Source organism: Microchirus variegatus, assembly GCF_963457635.1.
Source record: "Microchirus variegatus genome assembly, chromosome: 3".
In the NCBI taxonomy this organism is placed as follows: Eukaryota; Metazoa; Chordata; class Actinopteri; order Pleuronectiformes; family Soleidae; genus Microchirus; species Microchirus variegatus.
The window spans coordinates 11,824,126-11,839,896 of NC_139804.1; the positions used below are offsets into that span (position 1 = coordinate 11,824,126).

At 37.8% G+C, this 15,771-nt stretch overlaps 1 protein-coding gene across 1 annotated transcript; it reads left to right on the forward strand.

Moving 5' to 3' along the window:
* The first annotated feature begins 1,276 nt into the window (after positions 1 to 1,276).
* On the forward strand, positions 1,277 to 10,455 carry chp1 (calcineurin-like EF-hand protein 1). Its single transcript, XM_083886549.1, has 7 exons — positions 1,277 to 1,607; positions 2,208 to 2,280; positions 3,069 to 3,149; positions 5,201 to 5,328; positions 5,465 to 5,526; positions 7,372 to 7,494; positions 8,833 to 10,455. The coding sequence occupies exons 1-7, from the start codon at positions 1,541 to 1,543 to the stop codon at positions 8,884 to 8,886; spliced, it is 588 nt and encodes a 195-aa protein (XP_083742675.1). The 5' UTR covers positions 1,277 to 1,540; the 3' UTR covers positions 8,887 to 10,455.
* The last annotated feature ends 5,316 nt before the right edge of the window (positions 10,456 to 15,771 follow it).

Sequence of the window (15,771 nt, forward strand, 5' to 3'; positions counted from 1 at the left end):
TTAAAAAAATCTTCAATAACTTCGACAGGTTAATTCAAATACCAAATGTAATTCTGTCTGCTGTCACCAGGGGGCTTTGTTTCCGAAATGTAATATTTTCACATCGATGTCTTTGAGGCTGGAGTATCATCAATACAAGGAAGTTTGGTCCATATCGGAAGAGGATTCGCAAGGTTATAACAGTTTGTTTTTTTGTCACAAAAATCCGAATTTGCACCCTGATTGTTGGAACACCGTTAAACAATGCTCTATCATATTCAACACACAACATCTACCATGTGTTTTGAGTGTTTTCACCAATTTTGAGTTGGATACGATAATCTCTGTAAAAGTTATTCCCGAAAGCGTTAAGAAAGCTTTTTTTTGTTTATTTTCTGTCACCACCAGGAGGCGAAGTTTTCAAACTTGACGGTTTTTGCATGGGCGTCTTCAGCAATAGCCCATCATCAATCACTGCACGTTTGGTTCAGATCGGACTTTTCATTGCAAAGTTATAAGAGTTTACCGTAGCCCTACATATCTTCATGCTAACAGCGTGTCTTTAGCACAGTCTTGCACAGTCGTGCTCGAACCCTAAATATGTTTCCTTTAGTCTGTAGAATATAATGTGTATAGGTTCAGGACAATATTTTATCTAAAATGGTATTTTGACACACATATTGGCTTTTAGAGATATTGCACCTCCTGCGATTTGAACATTGCAATAAGCTGTATTGCGGTTTTGATACAATTTTGATAAATTGTTTGGCCCTAAGTAAGAATGGATACAGATCAAAGTAAACGCACAGTTGATTTTTGTCATGGGAAGTGAATGGGAAGAGCAGATCAAAGACAACAGCCCATAATGTGTATGTTAATGGTCTCTGAGCCACATAATTGTCAGACTGTTGGCTCGAATGGTGGAGGTTTTGACTCACAGGTGGACAACCACCTGTGAATTAGGTAGAGCCACGTATGAAATAATTAAATGACGACATCTAGTGGCGAAATGTTGACACGTCTTACGATAGAAAGAATATGTTTCATTTATTTATTCTACTTTTTCCTTCACTATTTGATGGCTGACATATATGTGCTCACCTACTGTTTGCTTCTCCTCTTTGAATGTATTGCACAGCGTTTTAATCGGTGTAAATATTGACTTGATTTATTTTAGGTCAGTTTTTGAGCAGGCAGAAAGACTGGCTACCTATACACTTTGGGACTTGTCCTGTAGGGAGGTGGCCTGGTTGCTAGTCCCCGCCCACCTGTGTCATAAAGTAGGAGGACAACTTGACCGAAACCCAGCCCTGCAGTATGAAACCGCGACACAGCAGAGGAAAAACATATGTTTAGGTCATAGTAGTAGTCGTTTAAAACCATCTGAAGGAGAGGGGACAGTCGTGATAGTTAGCCGCGGTTTGTACAGAGTCGACCTTTAGCGTTTAAGCTTGCTTGTATTAGCTTGCTAGGTTAGCCTGTTTGCTAACTTTAACGTAGCTCCGGGATTCTCGAGATTCTTCGGTTGCTAGTTAACCGTAACTGTCTCTAACTTTACATCATGGGATCCAGGGCGTCCACGTTACTACGAGAAGAGGAGATTGAAGAAATTAAGAAGGAAACGGGCTGTAAGTCGAACTCTACACCAACTCATATGATGGAGATTTAGACATTTCCCCAATCTGTCAACATTGCTTTCCAGTTAAACATCTGTTTATCTCCATTTGCCACACCATTTTAACTGGTAACTTCAAGTGGGTCTTCACGATATCAGGATAACCCACAATACACGATGAAATCGGTGAATGTTACAACGACAATACGATGGGGGATGTGGGAATTGCTAATTCATATTCCACATTAACATTCGGTGTGGGAATCACCAGTGACACATATTTTGCAAAAATATTGAGTATATGATTGTGTCATATGGGTAATACTGATCAACATCTTTTTCAGTAATCATGAGTTAAGCTTAAGCCATGTTTTGCAAGTGTTAAGTGGTCTTTAAGTGTTTTTTAACATATAATGACTATTTTCTACATACATGTTTTTCTTTTTTTACTATACTTATTCCATTACTGTGCGTAACAATGCGACCTGAAAATGATTGTCACTGAGGTCCAGTTTATAGGTGAAATATTTTTCTTGCCTGTAGCTGTGTATCTCTGTTACCCTCTAGTCATTTCTGAGTAAATTATTATGTCTCTGTGTTTTCTTACCCACAGTCTCCCACAGTCAGATAACTCGTCTGTACAGTCGCTTCACTAGTCTGGATAAAGGTGAAAATGGCACCCTTAGGTAAGTATGTAACCACCACTGTGAATGTAACCTCACTAAACACCAGAGAGAGACACACGGGAGACATGAGTGGCAAGAGTGTCCAATAACTGAATTATAAACACTAGGGTAAGTTGGATAAAATTGCAGGAACATTTATTCCTCTGTCATTTCAGCATGACAACATATTGTCATCGGAAAAAGGACTTTAAAGGCACAGTTTTGGAAAGATCTTTTTATTATCAACTATAATCAACTACAATTATAATCAAACTATCAGTTTTGCAGTCTCAATTAACTGAGTAAAAACTCTCTCCCCCCTCCGGAGATTAATAAAGTATTCTGAATCTGAATAATCGGTTAAATTGCAGGGTGATGTTTCTTTGGTGTTTGATTAACTTCTAGTTAATGTTCCTCATAATCTCTGGGCAGAACAAGCAATAGGTGAAGAAGCAGGTAATCATTAAAGCTTCAAAAACTTCTGTTTGGACATTAGTGTCCAAGCATTTTCATTTGCAGATCAGTTGCCCAAGGATAGATTCGAAAACTGTTTTATTTTGTTTTTTATTTTGTGGGTCTTTGAAGAAAACTTAATTATTTTCAGAGACGTTGCGTTTACACAAAACAAGTTATTGGCTTCACTTGTTCTTGTTCCAAGTCACAGCTCACAGTCCAGTGTAGCCTCATTCATGTCCAAGGTGACTTTTGATCAAACAACAACCTTACTGTTCTGCCAGTGAAGTGAAATACATTTTAAAATTCCAGAATGAATTAATATTTTCTTCCATTATGTCTCCTGATGTATGCAGTCGAGAAGATTTCCAGAGGATCCCAGAGTTGGCCATTAATCCTCTGGGAGACAGAATCATCAATGCGTTTTTCCCTGAAGGGTGAGTTGTTTCAGTCATCTCTCGATCTGCTGTCTGTGTCAGATCTTTATTGCGTAGGTTGCATTTTAGTCACAGTGATCACAGATCTAAACCAGACCAAAACGTACAGCTTGACTTCTTTTTAGTAAATAAAACTAGCATAGGCTTATGTACACCACAGCATTTGCTTGGCAGCAGTTTGTTTTATCAGCTTTGAAAATCAATGAATGGAGTTGGAAATACTAAAAAATGATTGACAAGTGGAGATGTCAGGTTAGTTCAACAACTACAGTTGTGCTCCTAAGGGTTCTAACCAAGTTATTTGTGGGTTTTTCTTTGCATCCCGAACAATTTTCCTGGCAGCTGTGGCTGAAATTTGAGTTGGTCTACCTGACCGTGGTTTGGCTTCAACAGAACCCCTCATTTTCCACTTCTTAATTAGAGTTTGAACACTGATGATTAGCATTCCCAATTCCTTTTGATATTTTCTTATATCCCTTTCCTGAAGATGGTTACCTTTAATAGCCATTCAAACCTGTTTGTGTCAAGTTGTGTGTTTGTGTGCATGTTATCAGGCCAAATCACCAGGGTATGTAAACTTTTGATCAGGGTCGTTTGTGTTTTCATTATGATTTAAAAAGAGTAAACAGTTGTTTGACAATAAATGGCTTCAGCCAGCCACTAACCATGAGTGAAAGAAAAGTTTTTGTGTTTTCATTCATATTCTCTGAAAAATGGTTAAGAAATCATATATTCTGCCAGGGTATGTAAACTTATGAGCACAACTGTATATCAACTGTTACTCTGGACACCAAAACAAAACTCAATCAAAATAAGCTGCAGTTGCTGACGTCACCTTTTACAGTTTTATCGGCATTTCATAGTCCAGCCACTTCTTTGATACTGGATCACGTTCTCTAGGTTTATTTTCAACAATTTTCAAACTAACGGACATGTGTAAAGTTTGCAGCCAACGATCAGAACATTCCTGTTCCATTAAAGCTTTTCACGTCAACCATTTGTTGTTATAAAGCAACCCCTGACTGCATATGTGATACCTGTTTTCTAAAAGTGATATTATTTGCCTGCTTCAAAAAGCTACACAGATAATTACTGAAAATACTAAATTGGAAGTCATTCACAAAAGTAAAGGCAGAAGTCTACTAATGGCACTTATGAGTCATGAGCTTGACATCTGACACAAGAATCAAACCAAACATCTCCAACATTAAGCAAGGAAATGTCTAAAGTCTCTTTGTTTGACGACAGTACTGCCTAAAAGCCAGCAATTGTGAGCCAAATCATAGTACGTTCAGCCTAGTATTTCAGTTCAGTGACTGTGTCAGTCGGAATTGGTGCTCCGCTCATGCAGGAAGTACTGAACTAATCTTTTTAATTAACTGATTCTAATCAGCACACCAAAATGAACATATTTTGTCTGACATTATAAATGTTTGTGTCGCATATTAAACAACATTACGGCAGATTCGTTCAGCCATGGCATTATGACTCTGCCCACTTTCAGGCGGTACTCTAATAATAGAAAAAGAGCCAAACCTCATAGAGCCGTGCCCTGGTACAACTCTATAGTGGACAAGCGCTATAACTTGTTTCTCCTGACCGTAAGGTCGATGCCAATCATCCACATCCCACTCTCTTTAACTTGCAGTGCAATGAAAGGTTTATTTTCAATGTTTTGATGCTGGACCGTTGCTGAGATTATCATAAAATCCCAAAAAGTCAGATGTGTGGGAGCATCGAAATCATAGCTGTGGCATTTCAGGTCTCTTAACTATGGTTTTGGCTCATTTGCTTTAGAATGACTTAACAAAGAAAGTGAAGAGTTTTTCTCTGTGAAATGGTGTTTGGTTACAACCAGTTTGAGTTTCCTTTGTTTCCCACACATTCATCCATATCATTTGTAGGATAAAGGTAACCCGTGTCAGCACAGAAGGATCAGTCATTGTTTATATTGTATCTGTTCCAGATCGAGACATGTACAATAAATTCTTACTCTCATGTAACTGTTATGTGTGTGTGTGTGTGTGTGTGCGCGTGCATGTGTTTTTTAGAGAGGACCAGGTCAACTTCAGAGGCTTCATGAGAACCTTGGCTCACTTCAGACCAGTTGAGGACAATGAGAAGAATAAGAATCTCGCCAACAGTGAGCCGCTCAACAGCAGAACAAACAAGCTGCTGTGTGAGTATAGAGATGGGCGTGTCCGAGTGGAGCTGGTGACCACGTTCACAAACTTTTAGGGATAATTTCATTATCGGGACTTAACTCTGTCTCATGACTTATCTATTTTTATGTTGTTTTTTTTGTTTGTTTTCAGTTGCTTTCCGTCTGTATGACCTGGACAGAGATGACAAAATCTCTCGGGATGAGCTCCTGCAGGTGAGTGAGTCAATAAGGCGCTGAGTCATGGAGAAGTCACTGGAAACTGTAGTTTAACTATAATTAAATCTGTTTGATGGTGAAATTTAACTGATTTAACATGTGTTTTGAAAGTCAGACACAAACATTTACCCAGTTGAAATTTCAAATATTAGTATTTTTTGATAGTAAACTATTTATATTATTGATTATATATTTATATCATTATATATTATTTATTTTATTTTAAAAAAAAATCGAGTTCGATCCATCCATACATCTTCTACCGCTTATCCGGGGCCGGGTCGCGGGGGCAGCAGTCTGAGAAAGGACGCCCAGACCTCCCTCTCGCAGGACACGTCCTCCAGCTCTTCCGGGGGGACCCCAAGGCGTTCCCAGGCCAGCTGAGTGACGTAGTCACTCCAGCGTGTCCTGGGTCTTCCTCTGGGTCTCCTCCCGGTGGGACATGCCCAGAACACCTCCCGAAGGAGGCGTCCAGGGGGCATCCGTTACAGATGCTGGGCATCAAAATAAACAAGTTGATAATGAGAACATTTTTTTCGTTTAATTCTTCAAAAAAAAAATTGGGTGAATTGTCTGGAAACGGCTCTCATCTGGTTACGTTTTTTTTTTTTTTTTTTTTTTTTTAAATTAATGTTTATCGAATCTTTTTTTTTTTGTCAGTGTTTTGCGGCTCAGAAATTAAAAAAAATAAATAAATAAAATGACCAGAAGGATACCAAACACCAAGGGCATCCATTTGGTTTTAGAAGTGCCGGGGTCAATAACCATAAGCTTGAGTGTGGTTTGAAAAGTGCTGGGTACAAGTATTCATCCGTCTGACGTTTCATTACAATATGGACTGCATTACAGTGCATTGAGTGGCTCTGACACTCCTATTTGGGAAAAGGAAAAATAACACATTTTATGCTTAGAATACATCTTGAGATGCTCTACAGTATTCGGTCACGAACCATACACCACAACCTCATAAACAAAACTTTTATCGTGAGAAAACTTCTCGTCTCACCTCCTGCTGTACTGCAGTCACACTCTGACCAGAACGCACAGGCACAGACCCACACAACTTTCCGTCATAGCCCCTCCCCTCCCCATCACACACACACACACACCTCCAAAACACAGACAGGCAGCAGAACAAATTTTAAGTTGTTGATCATAAAAAGTGCTAGGGACGTGTATCTGAGGCCAATACCAGACACATTCACAAATGATTCTATTCAGGCTACAGAAAATCCGTTATTGCCTGAATACTTTGCCATTCATCTAATGCTTGACATGAGAACCGATGTTATTATGTAACGCGTATTGCAAAGTGCTCTTCACAGAGAAGTCTTTCAATCATGATCATGTCAGAGAGAAGACTTTGCCCTTTCGCTGATAATGATGTGATATCTGTGTAACTACAGGGTGATTCAGTCAGACGCTCTAATATCCTGTATTTTGTCTTCCTCCATCTTATTTGTTGCCCCTGTGTGAAACCATGTCGGTTTCAGTGACATTGTGTCACCTGTAATTACTGTTGGCTGTGGGTTCAGTGACTCAGACAAATCTCATGTTTTGCACTAAACATTTGTGTCGCCTGCCTTGCATCATGTGATGCACTAGCCTGTTGGACTCAAAACATGCAATAGGGAAGTAATGTTTGTTTTCCTGTTTTTCAGAGAATGAATGTACATGTTATTTATCTTTCACATTAAATTCCAATACCTACAATTTGCCCTGTGCAGGGATTTAAAATACTGTTTAGGGCATAAACACCATGGTTTGTATTAAATGTGTACTGCAATCTGTTTTCACAGATTTCCAAGAACCATAAAGAGACTTGTTGTTCCTTCTTTGCAGGTGTTAAGAATGATGGTGGGAGTGAACATTTCTGATGAACAGCTCGGCAGCATTGCTGATAGAACCATCCAGGAGGCTGACACCAACGGAGATAACTCCATTTCCTTCAATGAGTTCATCAAGGCAAGTCCCGTGGTCAGAGGGCGCTGGACTCCTCACATTAGTTGAACATTCTATGCTAAAATAAATCGATATTTGGTGTCTCAAATGTAGTATATTGCCATGTGAAATATTGAAATATTTCATTTTTTAAAATTAATTTCAGTTTTTATACAGTTGCATTTAGTAGACACTTTTGTCCAAAGCGACTTACAATAAGTATATTTGTCACAAGAAAGAAATTGCAAAAATAACTTGTACAATATTATTTTATTGTTTTTATTCAATATCACGATATTGCGACATACTCGCAACAGTTCTAGTAAGAGTGAGCACAAAATGCATTATCCTCATCCACTAAAGGTTTAATGTTTATTTGTAAAGGTTATAATTATCTGCTTAGTGTCTAATATTTGATATAACAAAATCTATTTTATAATATTGCTATATACAGGTACATCTCTGTGAATTAGAATATAAGTTCAATTCTTTCAGTAATTCAACTCAAATAGTGAAACTTGTGTATTATATACATTCAATAAACACAGACTGAAGTAGTTTACATCTTTGTTCTTTTAATTGTGGTGATTTTGGCTCAGAAGAACCCAAAATTCAGTATCTCAAAAAATGGCCCCTTTGCTGGGATCAAGGCATCAAGAGCCACACAGACGTGTCAGGGAATTTGACAACAGTTGTGGTATTCCTCTTGTTAAGCCACTCCTGAACCACAGACAGTGTCAGAGGTGTTTTATCTGGGCAAAGGAGAAGAAGAAAAGGACTATTGCTCAGTGGTCCAAAGTCCTTTTTTCAGATGAGAGCAAGTTTTGTATTTCATTTGGAAACCAAGGTCCTAGGGTCTGGGGGAAGGGTGGAGAAGCTCATTACCCAAGTTGCTTGAAGTCCAGTGGTTTCTACAGTCTGTGATGGTTTGGGGTGCAATGTCCTCTGCTAGTGTTGGTCCACTGTTTTTTTTGAAAACTAAAGTCACTGCACCTGTTTACCAAGATATTTTAGAGCACTTCATGCTTCCTTCTGCTGATGAGCTTTTTGAAGATGCTGATTTCATTTTCCAGCAGGATTCGGCACCTGCCCACACTGCAAGAAGCACTGAAAGTTGGTTAAATTACCATGGTGTGAGATACTGAATTTTAGGTTCTTGTTAAATGTGAGCCAAAATCGTCATAATTAGAAGAACCAACGACTTAAACTACTTCAGTCTGTGTGTATTGAATTTATATAATACAGGGTTTCACTACTTGAGTTGAATTACTGAAATAAATGAACTTTTCCATGATTTTCTAATTTATTGAGATGCACACAACATGAATTGACTGAACCTGTTTGATTTTGTTGTTTTCTCAGGTCTTGGAGAAGGTGGACGTGGAACAGAAAATGAGCATCCGCTTCCTGCATTAAGTTTATTCTCCTTTAAAAAAAAAAAAATATTACTCTTTGGAGCCTCAACATGCCGGTTGTTGATGTACGGTACAGAGCCTCGTCCAGCTCGTCATCAGACTGCTGTGGCCCACACTCTGCACACATTGTCAGACCAAGCATTAGGTAGATCGTGTCATAGATGTTGAGTTTCTGACTTTACACTGTAAACAAAGGGAAACTTTGTGCCTTTGGTTGTTTTATGCAATATCACAATATACTGGTATTGATGAAAACTGTGATGTTATGAAAATGTAATAACGTGGCAGTCAATCGTACCTGATATTACCATGTAAATAATCAAACGCCTCTGAAATGATTTCTCATTCTGTCTGGCTCACACTCCAATATAGAATTCATGAGGTTTTTTTTTTTTAGATTAATTTATTTGCCAAAAGTAAAACTGAATTTGATAGACGGCAGCATCATTTAAAAAAAGAAGAAAGAAACTATTAAAAATAACTATAACTATTCAAAATCTAAAGTTGTTACTAAAATTGCTGTATTTTATTTCCCTTCATAAATAGTGTTTATTAGAAAACCTATGTAGAGTCACATTTAGTATGCCTGCTAAATTATGATTTATTGCATAGTATAAATAAATAAAGCTTATTTGCTTGGAAGTTTATTCATACAAATCAATGTATGTTTTAATGCAGATATTTTCTTAATGTGTAGAAATATGCGAAGGTTTAAAGTGAAATGTGTGACATTCTACTTCAAAACAGAGCAGTGTTTTTAAAGTTAGCATGAGCTTCTGTCTCCTTTTTCTAGTTTGTCCCCTGAAGCAGAAGCAGGAACTGCTTCAGAGATTAGGTTTTGTCTGTTTGTGTATTTTACAACACTCAAGTGCCATGGCTTTGTTTGTCCATTGTAAGTTATTATCTCAACAGTAAAGCGGAACCAAAGGCCATGTAAGTGTATTTTGTCTTTGACATAGGTCAATCTTTTTACTTCCAATAGATTTGCAGTTTCAATTGTTGGGAGTGAAAACAAACTAAGTTTTAATCTGTAAAAGCCAGTGACAACCTGGAGCCACAGATCATTTATCATTTTGATAAATGTATATTAGGAACTGTGATAATGGGGGTTAAAGTTAAGCTTGTGTAAGGATTTCACTGCCGCTGTGGCTTAGTTTAAATAATATATTTTTCCCACTAAGACTCGATGCTCGAAATGTGTCACGTCCTGCCACTTCTGTTTATAATGTTCTGGCTCACTGTTGCTACAAAAATGATCTGTGACCTGTCCAGACTGTACTCGACCGTTCACCCTGTCATCTGGGATTAACGACTCTCATGCGGAGGATGATGCAGTAGACGATGAATGAATGAATGACCAGTTCTGTATGATAAAGGGGAATCAAAAAAATGTCTGTACAGGCTGGTGTATATAAAGTGAGAGAGATAATGTCTGACCTTTTTAATTTTTAATGTGAGTTTGTTAAAATCTTCCGGCTGCTCAGCGCTGCACATAACGACTCAACCTTGTTACTAATAACTGTAATGTTGGTCTGCGTATGAAAGAGAACCATGAGTTTGATTTGAATAAAATAAGTGCCATGTCATTTATCGAGAAGCTGTTGAGTTTTGAGTTTATTCTCTCTTGCTTTTATATGTTGTCAATTAATTGATGGTTCAGTCATGAGTTGATAAACCACATTTAACTTGTGGTGGGTTAGTGCTTTCGCTGTGCATTAAATTTACATGGAAGCAGCAAATCTGAAAAATTCAAAGAAGTAAGAACAGGTTAGCGTTAGATCAGAGGTCTCAAAATGATGGCCCACGAGTCAAAAATAATTTTTTTTGATTAGATTTTAATGCGATTTTATTTTTCTTCGTACATTAGCTTTTTGGTTAGCGATAGCTATTTGAACATAGAAAGACCAAAAGCAACTGACGGATTATTGAATTTAACATGAAACTTTATGGGGTGAAATTTACAAGCCATCATTTTGATTGATTGTGAAAAGTACTTCCGGGGCGGGCTTTGACTTTGATTGACACGTCTGCTATACAATACGAATCTAGCTAGCGCTGGTTCGTAGTAGCAAGCAGAGCGAAAATGGCGTAGGGCGGAGGGGACGAGGAGACCTTCTCCTCTCCTGCGGTGGGTAGGAGGAGAGGGAGGGCAGACCCGTCGGTGTAACGATTTACCGTTTAACTAAATGCGTCCCACAACTTCGCGTGCCCTCTTTACAGAACAAGCCCAGCGTGTGTACAGTTTGTCAGAGCTAAAGGAGGAAGAGCCTCCTCTTCCTCTTCCTGGCTTTTGTTTACCATTGTGTGCAGCTGCTGCTCAAACCACAGCCGAAACATCTCTGTAGCATTTCGGACCAGCAGCAAGGTCAGTGCTTTCTACTCACCAGCTTTTAAATTAGCATTGACATTACATTTACCAGAGCTGTTTCACTTATTTTAGCTTATATACAGCATTATACTGTTCTATCTATCTGTCTGTCTATCTATCTATCTATCTATCTATCTATCTATCTATCTATCTATCTATCTATCTATCTATCTATCTATCTATCTATCTATCTATCTATCTAAAAAAAATGTTAATTGGTTTTATTAGGTAATTAATCAGTTAAAAATTGACTGCAGGTTTTTTGACAAATAATCTTTTTTCATTTAATAATTTTTTTAAGAAAACAACTAATTTTTACCTGCTCTCGCCCCACAAAGTAAATATTTCATGTCTGAATTCAATTGTCTTTGGTCCAAACAAGACATTTGAAAATGTCTATTTAGGAATTTAGTAATCACAATGATTTTCTGACATTTTTACAGCTACAAACAATAGCCAGATGTCTACATAACATCACATCCATAGTCAAGTCTTTCTGATTCTCTGCCTTGCTGACGACATCTTTATTTTCTAGAATTTAATTTGGAAATTATATGGCAATAATGTGTGTATTATAATTTAATTTAAGAATGGCTGTTCCAGTTGTCATGAAACCAGATGAAGCCCAGACTGGAGGAACATCAGCTCCATCTACAGGTGACTCGCACCACAACCCACATCTGCAGAGGTAAAGAATGAACAGTCAATGACGAGATGTCCTCTTTTGGGGTTTGGGGACACTGGCGTCCTCCTTCCTGCTGTGTCTGGGACGTCAGTCCTCTCCTCCACAGCATCCCCACTTGTCCTGGCCTGTTTCTGCAGTATGGTCGTCACTGAGGACGTCTGCCAAGGTTTTGGGCCAGTCAGGCTTCCGTCACACACACACGACATCTCTGTAGCTGGCTTTAAAACACATGGAATCTCATTATTTCTCTGAAAGTCTCCATGATTTGGGCGTTTTGAGTCAGATTGGGGTTAAATTGTTAAAAAGCAAAATGTGACTGTATTGAGATCAAAGCTGTTTGAAAATGAACATCAACATCAACTGCTCTGCTTTTTTTTTTTTCCTGCAAAGGTTAAGACACAAGATACTGTAGCAAAGATCAAGGCCTGTGATTAAATTAGACTCATGGGGTTTGTTTTCATCTTTTGCACTACCTCAGTGCCAAACAGAGTGAAGCAGCACAGTAGTTTTCAATTTATTTGGTTTAAGTGTTAATAAGTGAGGTTGCTGTCGGGTGAACATCGAAACTACACAAGCACATGATGCACACGGTAACATACTTTCACTTCAGCCACTTTTAGAAACCCACTTTAACTGCTCCTATGCATCTGTTCTAAAGGAAGGTTACATATTAGTATTTTTTACTCATTTTGGGTCATGCTCTGTTTTTGTCACATCTGCAGGTTTATCCACACACTGCAAGTAGAGATATGACTGGTGATATATTTCCCATAGATACTCGAGTCCAGTGATCCTACAAAAATGGCCTGTTTAGTGTTTAAACTTTGTCCAGCATATGTTCTAAATGCATCGTTTTCAAGTCGTAGCATTTTGGCCTGATTTTCACCTTCATTTGTCTATGTTTTATTACTGTAAAATAGATACTTGGGATGTTGTTTTGAACCAGACTTAACCATGTTTGATACCATTTATTCCATGAACCATGAGACAAATTATTCCAGACTTATAATAAGTTTTATTTACAAACACACACCAATTAGACCTCTGCATTTCACCCACACTTTACACACATCGCTAGTGGGCAACACTTACCTGTGCCCGGGGAGCAATGTGGGGTTGGGTAGCCTTTGACCTGTCTCGGCTACAAGCCATGCCCAATTCCCTGGCCACAAGTGTCCAGTGTGTCCAGTACATTGAGAGACACCAGTGCTGACATAGCACTTGATTTTTTTTTTAAATTTCTCACATCTGAGGGAAACCCTGGTGTCACTTTTTCGCATTTCTGTGTGATTTCTTTAAAATATAAATATAAAGATAGAAATATCAAATTTTTCCGGGATTTGTGCAATATTGGATCCTAACTGTCATATTGTTGACCAAACTGTATATTGTATAAACAAGTGACAAGTTGTTTGAAAGCAACAAAATCACCAATGTCTTCCATTAAGATATGTATAGACTCATGTGCATAAGCTTATTTAGCAGGACTGGCGTTATAGTAGCCATGCATGACCAGTAGTGACGCTTGCTTTAAGAAGAATAGAGAAATCCATTTCTAGGCTAAGGTGGAGCTCAAAACTGCGGAGGAAAAATCAGCAGTGGCACATGCTGAGGTGTTAAATCTTTAAAGGGTAACTAAACATTTAAAATAATGCTGTGTTTCCATCAATGGTATCATTCGGTTTGGAATGGTAAAGGTGCGATTATACAGCGTGACACTGTGCTGGTGCAATGGCATTAACCGAGTCAGTCTAGCTCCACCCTGACTGTACCGGGCCATTTTACTCTGGTAACCCAAGGGAAGGGTGCCAAAAATTTGAACATAGGGGATGGTTATTTTGGTTTTCCTCAAGGAAACACAAAAAATTGGAACCAAACTGAACTGTTATACTTGATGTAAATAAACACTGAAAATAGTGGTTTAATTACACTTTAAATCCAACACATAGATGCAGCTTTGTCCTAACATCATAAATGTGAGACCACTTCTTTGTTCCAGGTTTGGTAACTGAAATGCAACTTTAAGTATAACACAATCAGCATATGCAATTATTAAATTGATTGATTGAAGTTGTTTTACACAGGATTATATGCTCAATGTAAGTTTGTCCTGCATGTTTTTAGAGGTCTGATCTTTAGAAAATGTCCTAAAATATATTCACGCACTATTTAAATGTGGAAATAATTTCGTTATGTTTAGGTGACGGCCAAAAGGCTCATTGAAATAAGACTGAGGTGTAACATTGAAGGAAGACCTTGTTTCTGATTGGCCTGGATGTGAAGGGTAGTGTTGGTCCCAGATTGAAGATCTCATCATGACATCATATTGTACATAATACCTCATAGTTTCTGGATTCAGAGCATCATATTTTTTAATCCATAAAATTGTATTTGATTAGAAGATTTAGAAGCAATAACGTCCAATAATGCATGAGTTTATTGCCAGAGTGTAAATGTTAAGAGGATTCTGTAGCGTGACATGGAGAAGGAACTTCTCTTTTATGCTTATTGTAGCTATCAATCCATATACGAGTCACTTTTCTGAGCGAGTAAACAGCATCACTATTGAAGGTTTGGGATTATTCCTGCAGAACTAGTTGAAATGTGAGTACTGTTGTAGCGTAAAGGGATCACACTGACAAATTTAGATAAAAATTTATATTTTTCAGAGGCTATTTTCCCTGTCTGGTATTTTTTTTCCCCCGACATGACTAAAATATCCTAAACCAGTCATTACATGAGAGATGCTTTAACTTCAATTGTAGCATTTTACTGCCATAAACCAAACATTAGTAGATTTTCAGTAACTGTAGCTGTAACATACTCACTGAATGAACTTGAAAAGCACTTTCTCTCCATGTACTGATGTCCATCATCATCATCATCATCACCACCACCCTGTCTTGGAATACTGTATACTTAAAAAAAACATGTAATGCTCTTTGTAGGGATTTATAATCACAACTTATACGCAAGTAGGTGACTAGCAACATGAATATGGGTCTAAAAATATGCATGACTTAGCAGAATGATGAATGATTTGTATTGCATGCAATAAAACCAGCTTTGTAATGTGAATGAGTGTAATTAGGATATTGAAATATTCTGATCAGATGTCCTGTGACAAGGTGACAGAGTAGTTTTGATCATCAATTATGGTTTTTACAGACTAAATATTGCCAAAAAAACGAAAACAAATAATGGAGAGTATTTTAGGTGTTTTTTTTCTCTTAATTCTCTGCTGTGTCAAATATAACTAAAGCAGCTCAACAACACATTTGTTTCTGTGAAGAAAAAATAAATAAATATAAGTCTTGGTAAAAAGATAAATGACATTGCTTTGTTGATCAACTTTTCCACTAAGGGATGGACTGTGTAGAAACTATGCACTCTAGACAGAGGAAGTGTGCATGCTTGTTATGTGTGAGCCTCTTGTCTGGTTTTGTATCAACTTAAAAAAAAAATCTGTATCAGAAATTCAGCAATAAAATGCAGCATGGTGCCAATTGGATGGTGGGGTGTTGGTGTTTATTTAGTGTTTATTTGTTGCAAGTCTGTCTTTTTTTCCTCGATTGTATTATTTTTCCAGACTGCATTCAGGAAGCTTGAAACTGCCGGGTACAGAATAAGCAGCAGCAGCTGTGACACACAGGCATGTAGTCGGGCAGTTGGTTAGGAAGCACACTTTATTAGAACACACATTAAGAAGGCGCAGAAATGTCACCAAAAAACCCACAATAATGATACTGACAGCAAGAGAATCACAATATTATTAAAGTTTCTTCTCTTTTTTTACTAATTTTAATAATAATCATTTTGAAAAACTGCCTGTG

Excerpts from the sequence above, each read along its gene's own strand:
- chp1 (XM_083886549.1), top strand. The coding sequence starts at position 1,541 with ATGGGATCCAGGGCGTCCACGTTACTACGAGAAGAGGAGATTGAAGAA. Across the intron at positions 3,150-5,200 it reads AATGCGTTTTTCCCTGAAGG|AGAGGACCAGGTCAACTTCA; the intron begins GTGAGTTGTTTC and ends TGTGTTTTTTAG. Across the intron at positions 5,527-7,371 it reads CTCGGGATGAGCTCCTGCAG|GTGTTAAGAATGATGGTGGG; the intron begins GTGAGTGAGTCA and ends CCTTCTTTGCAG.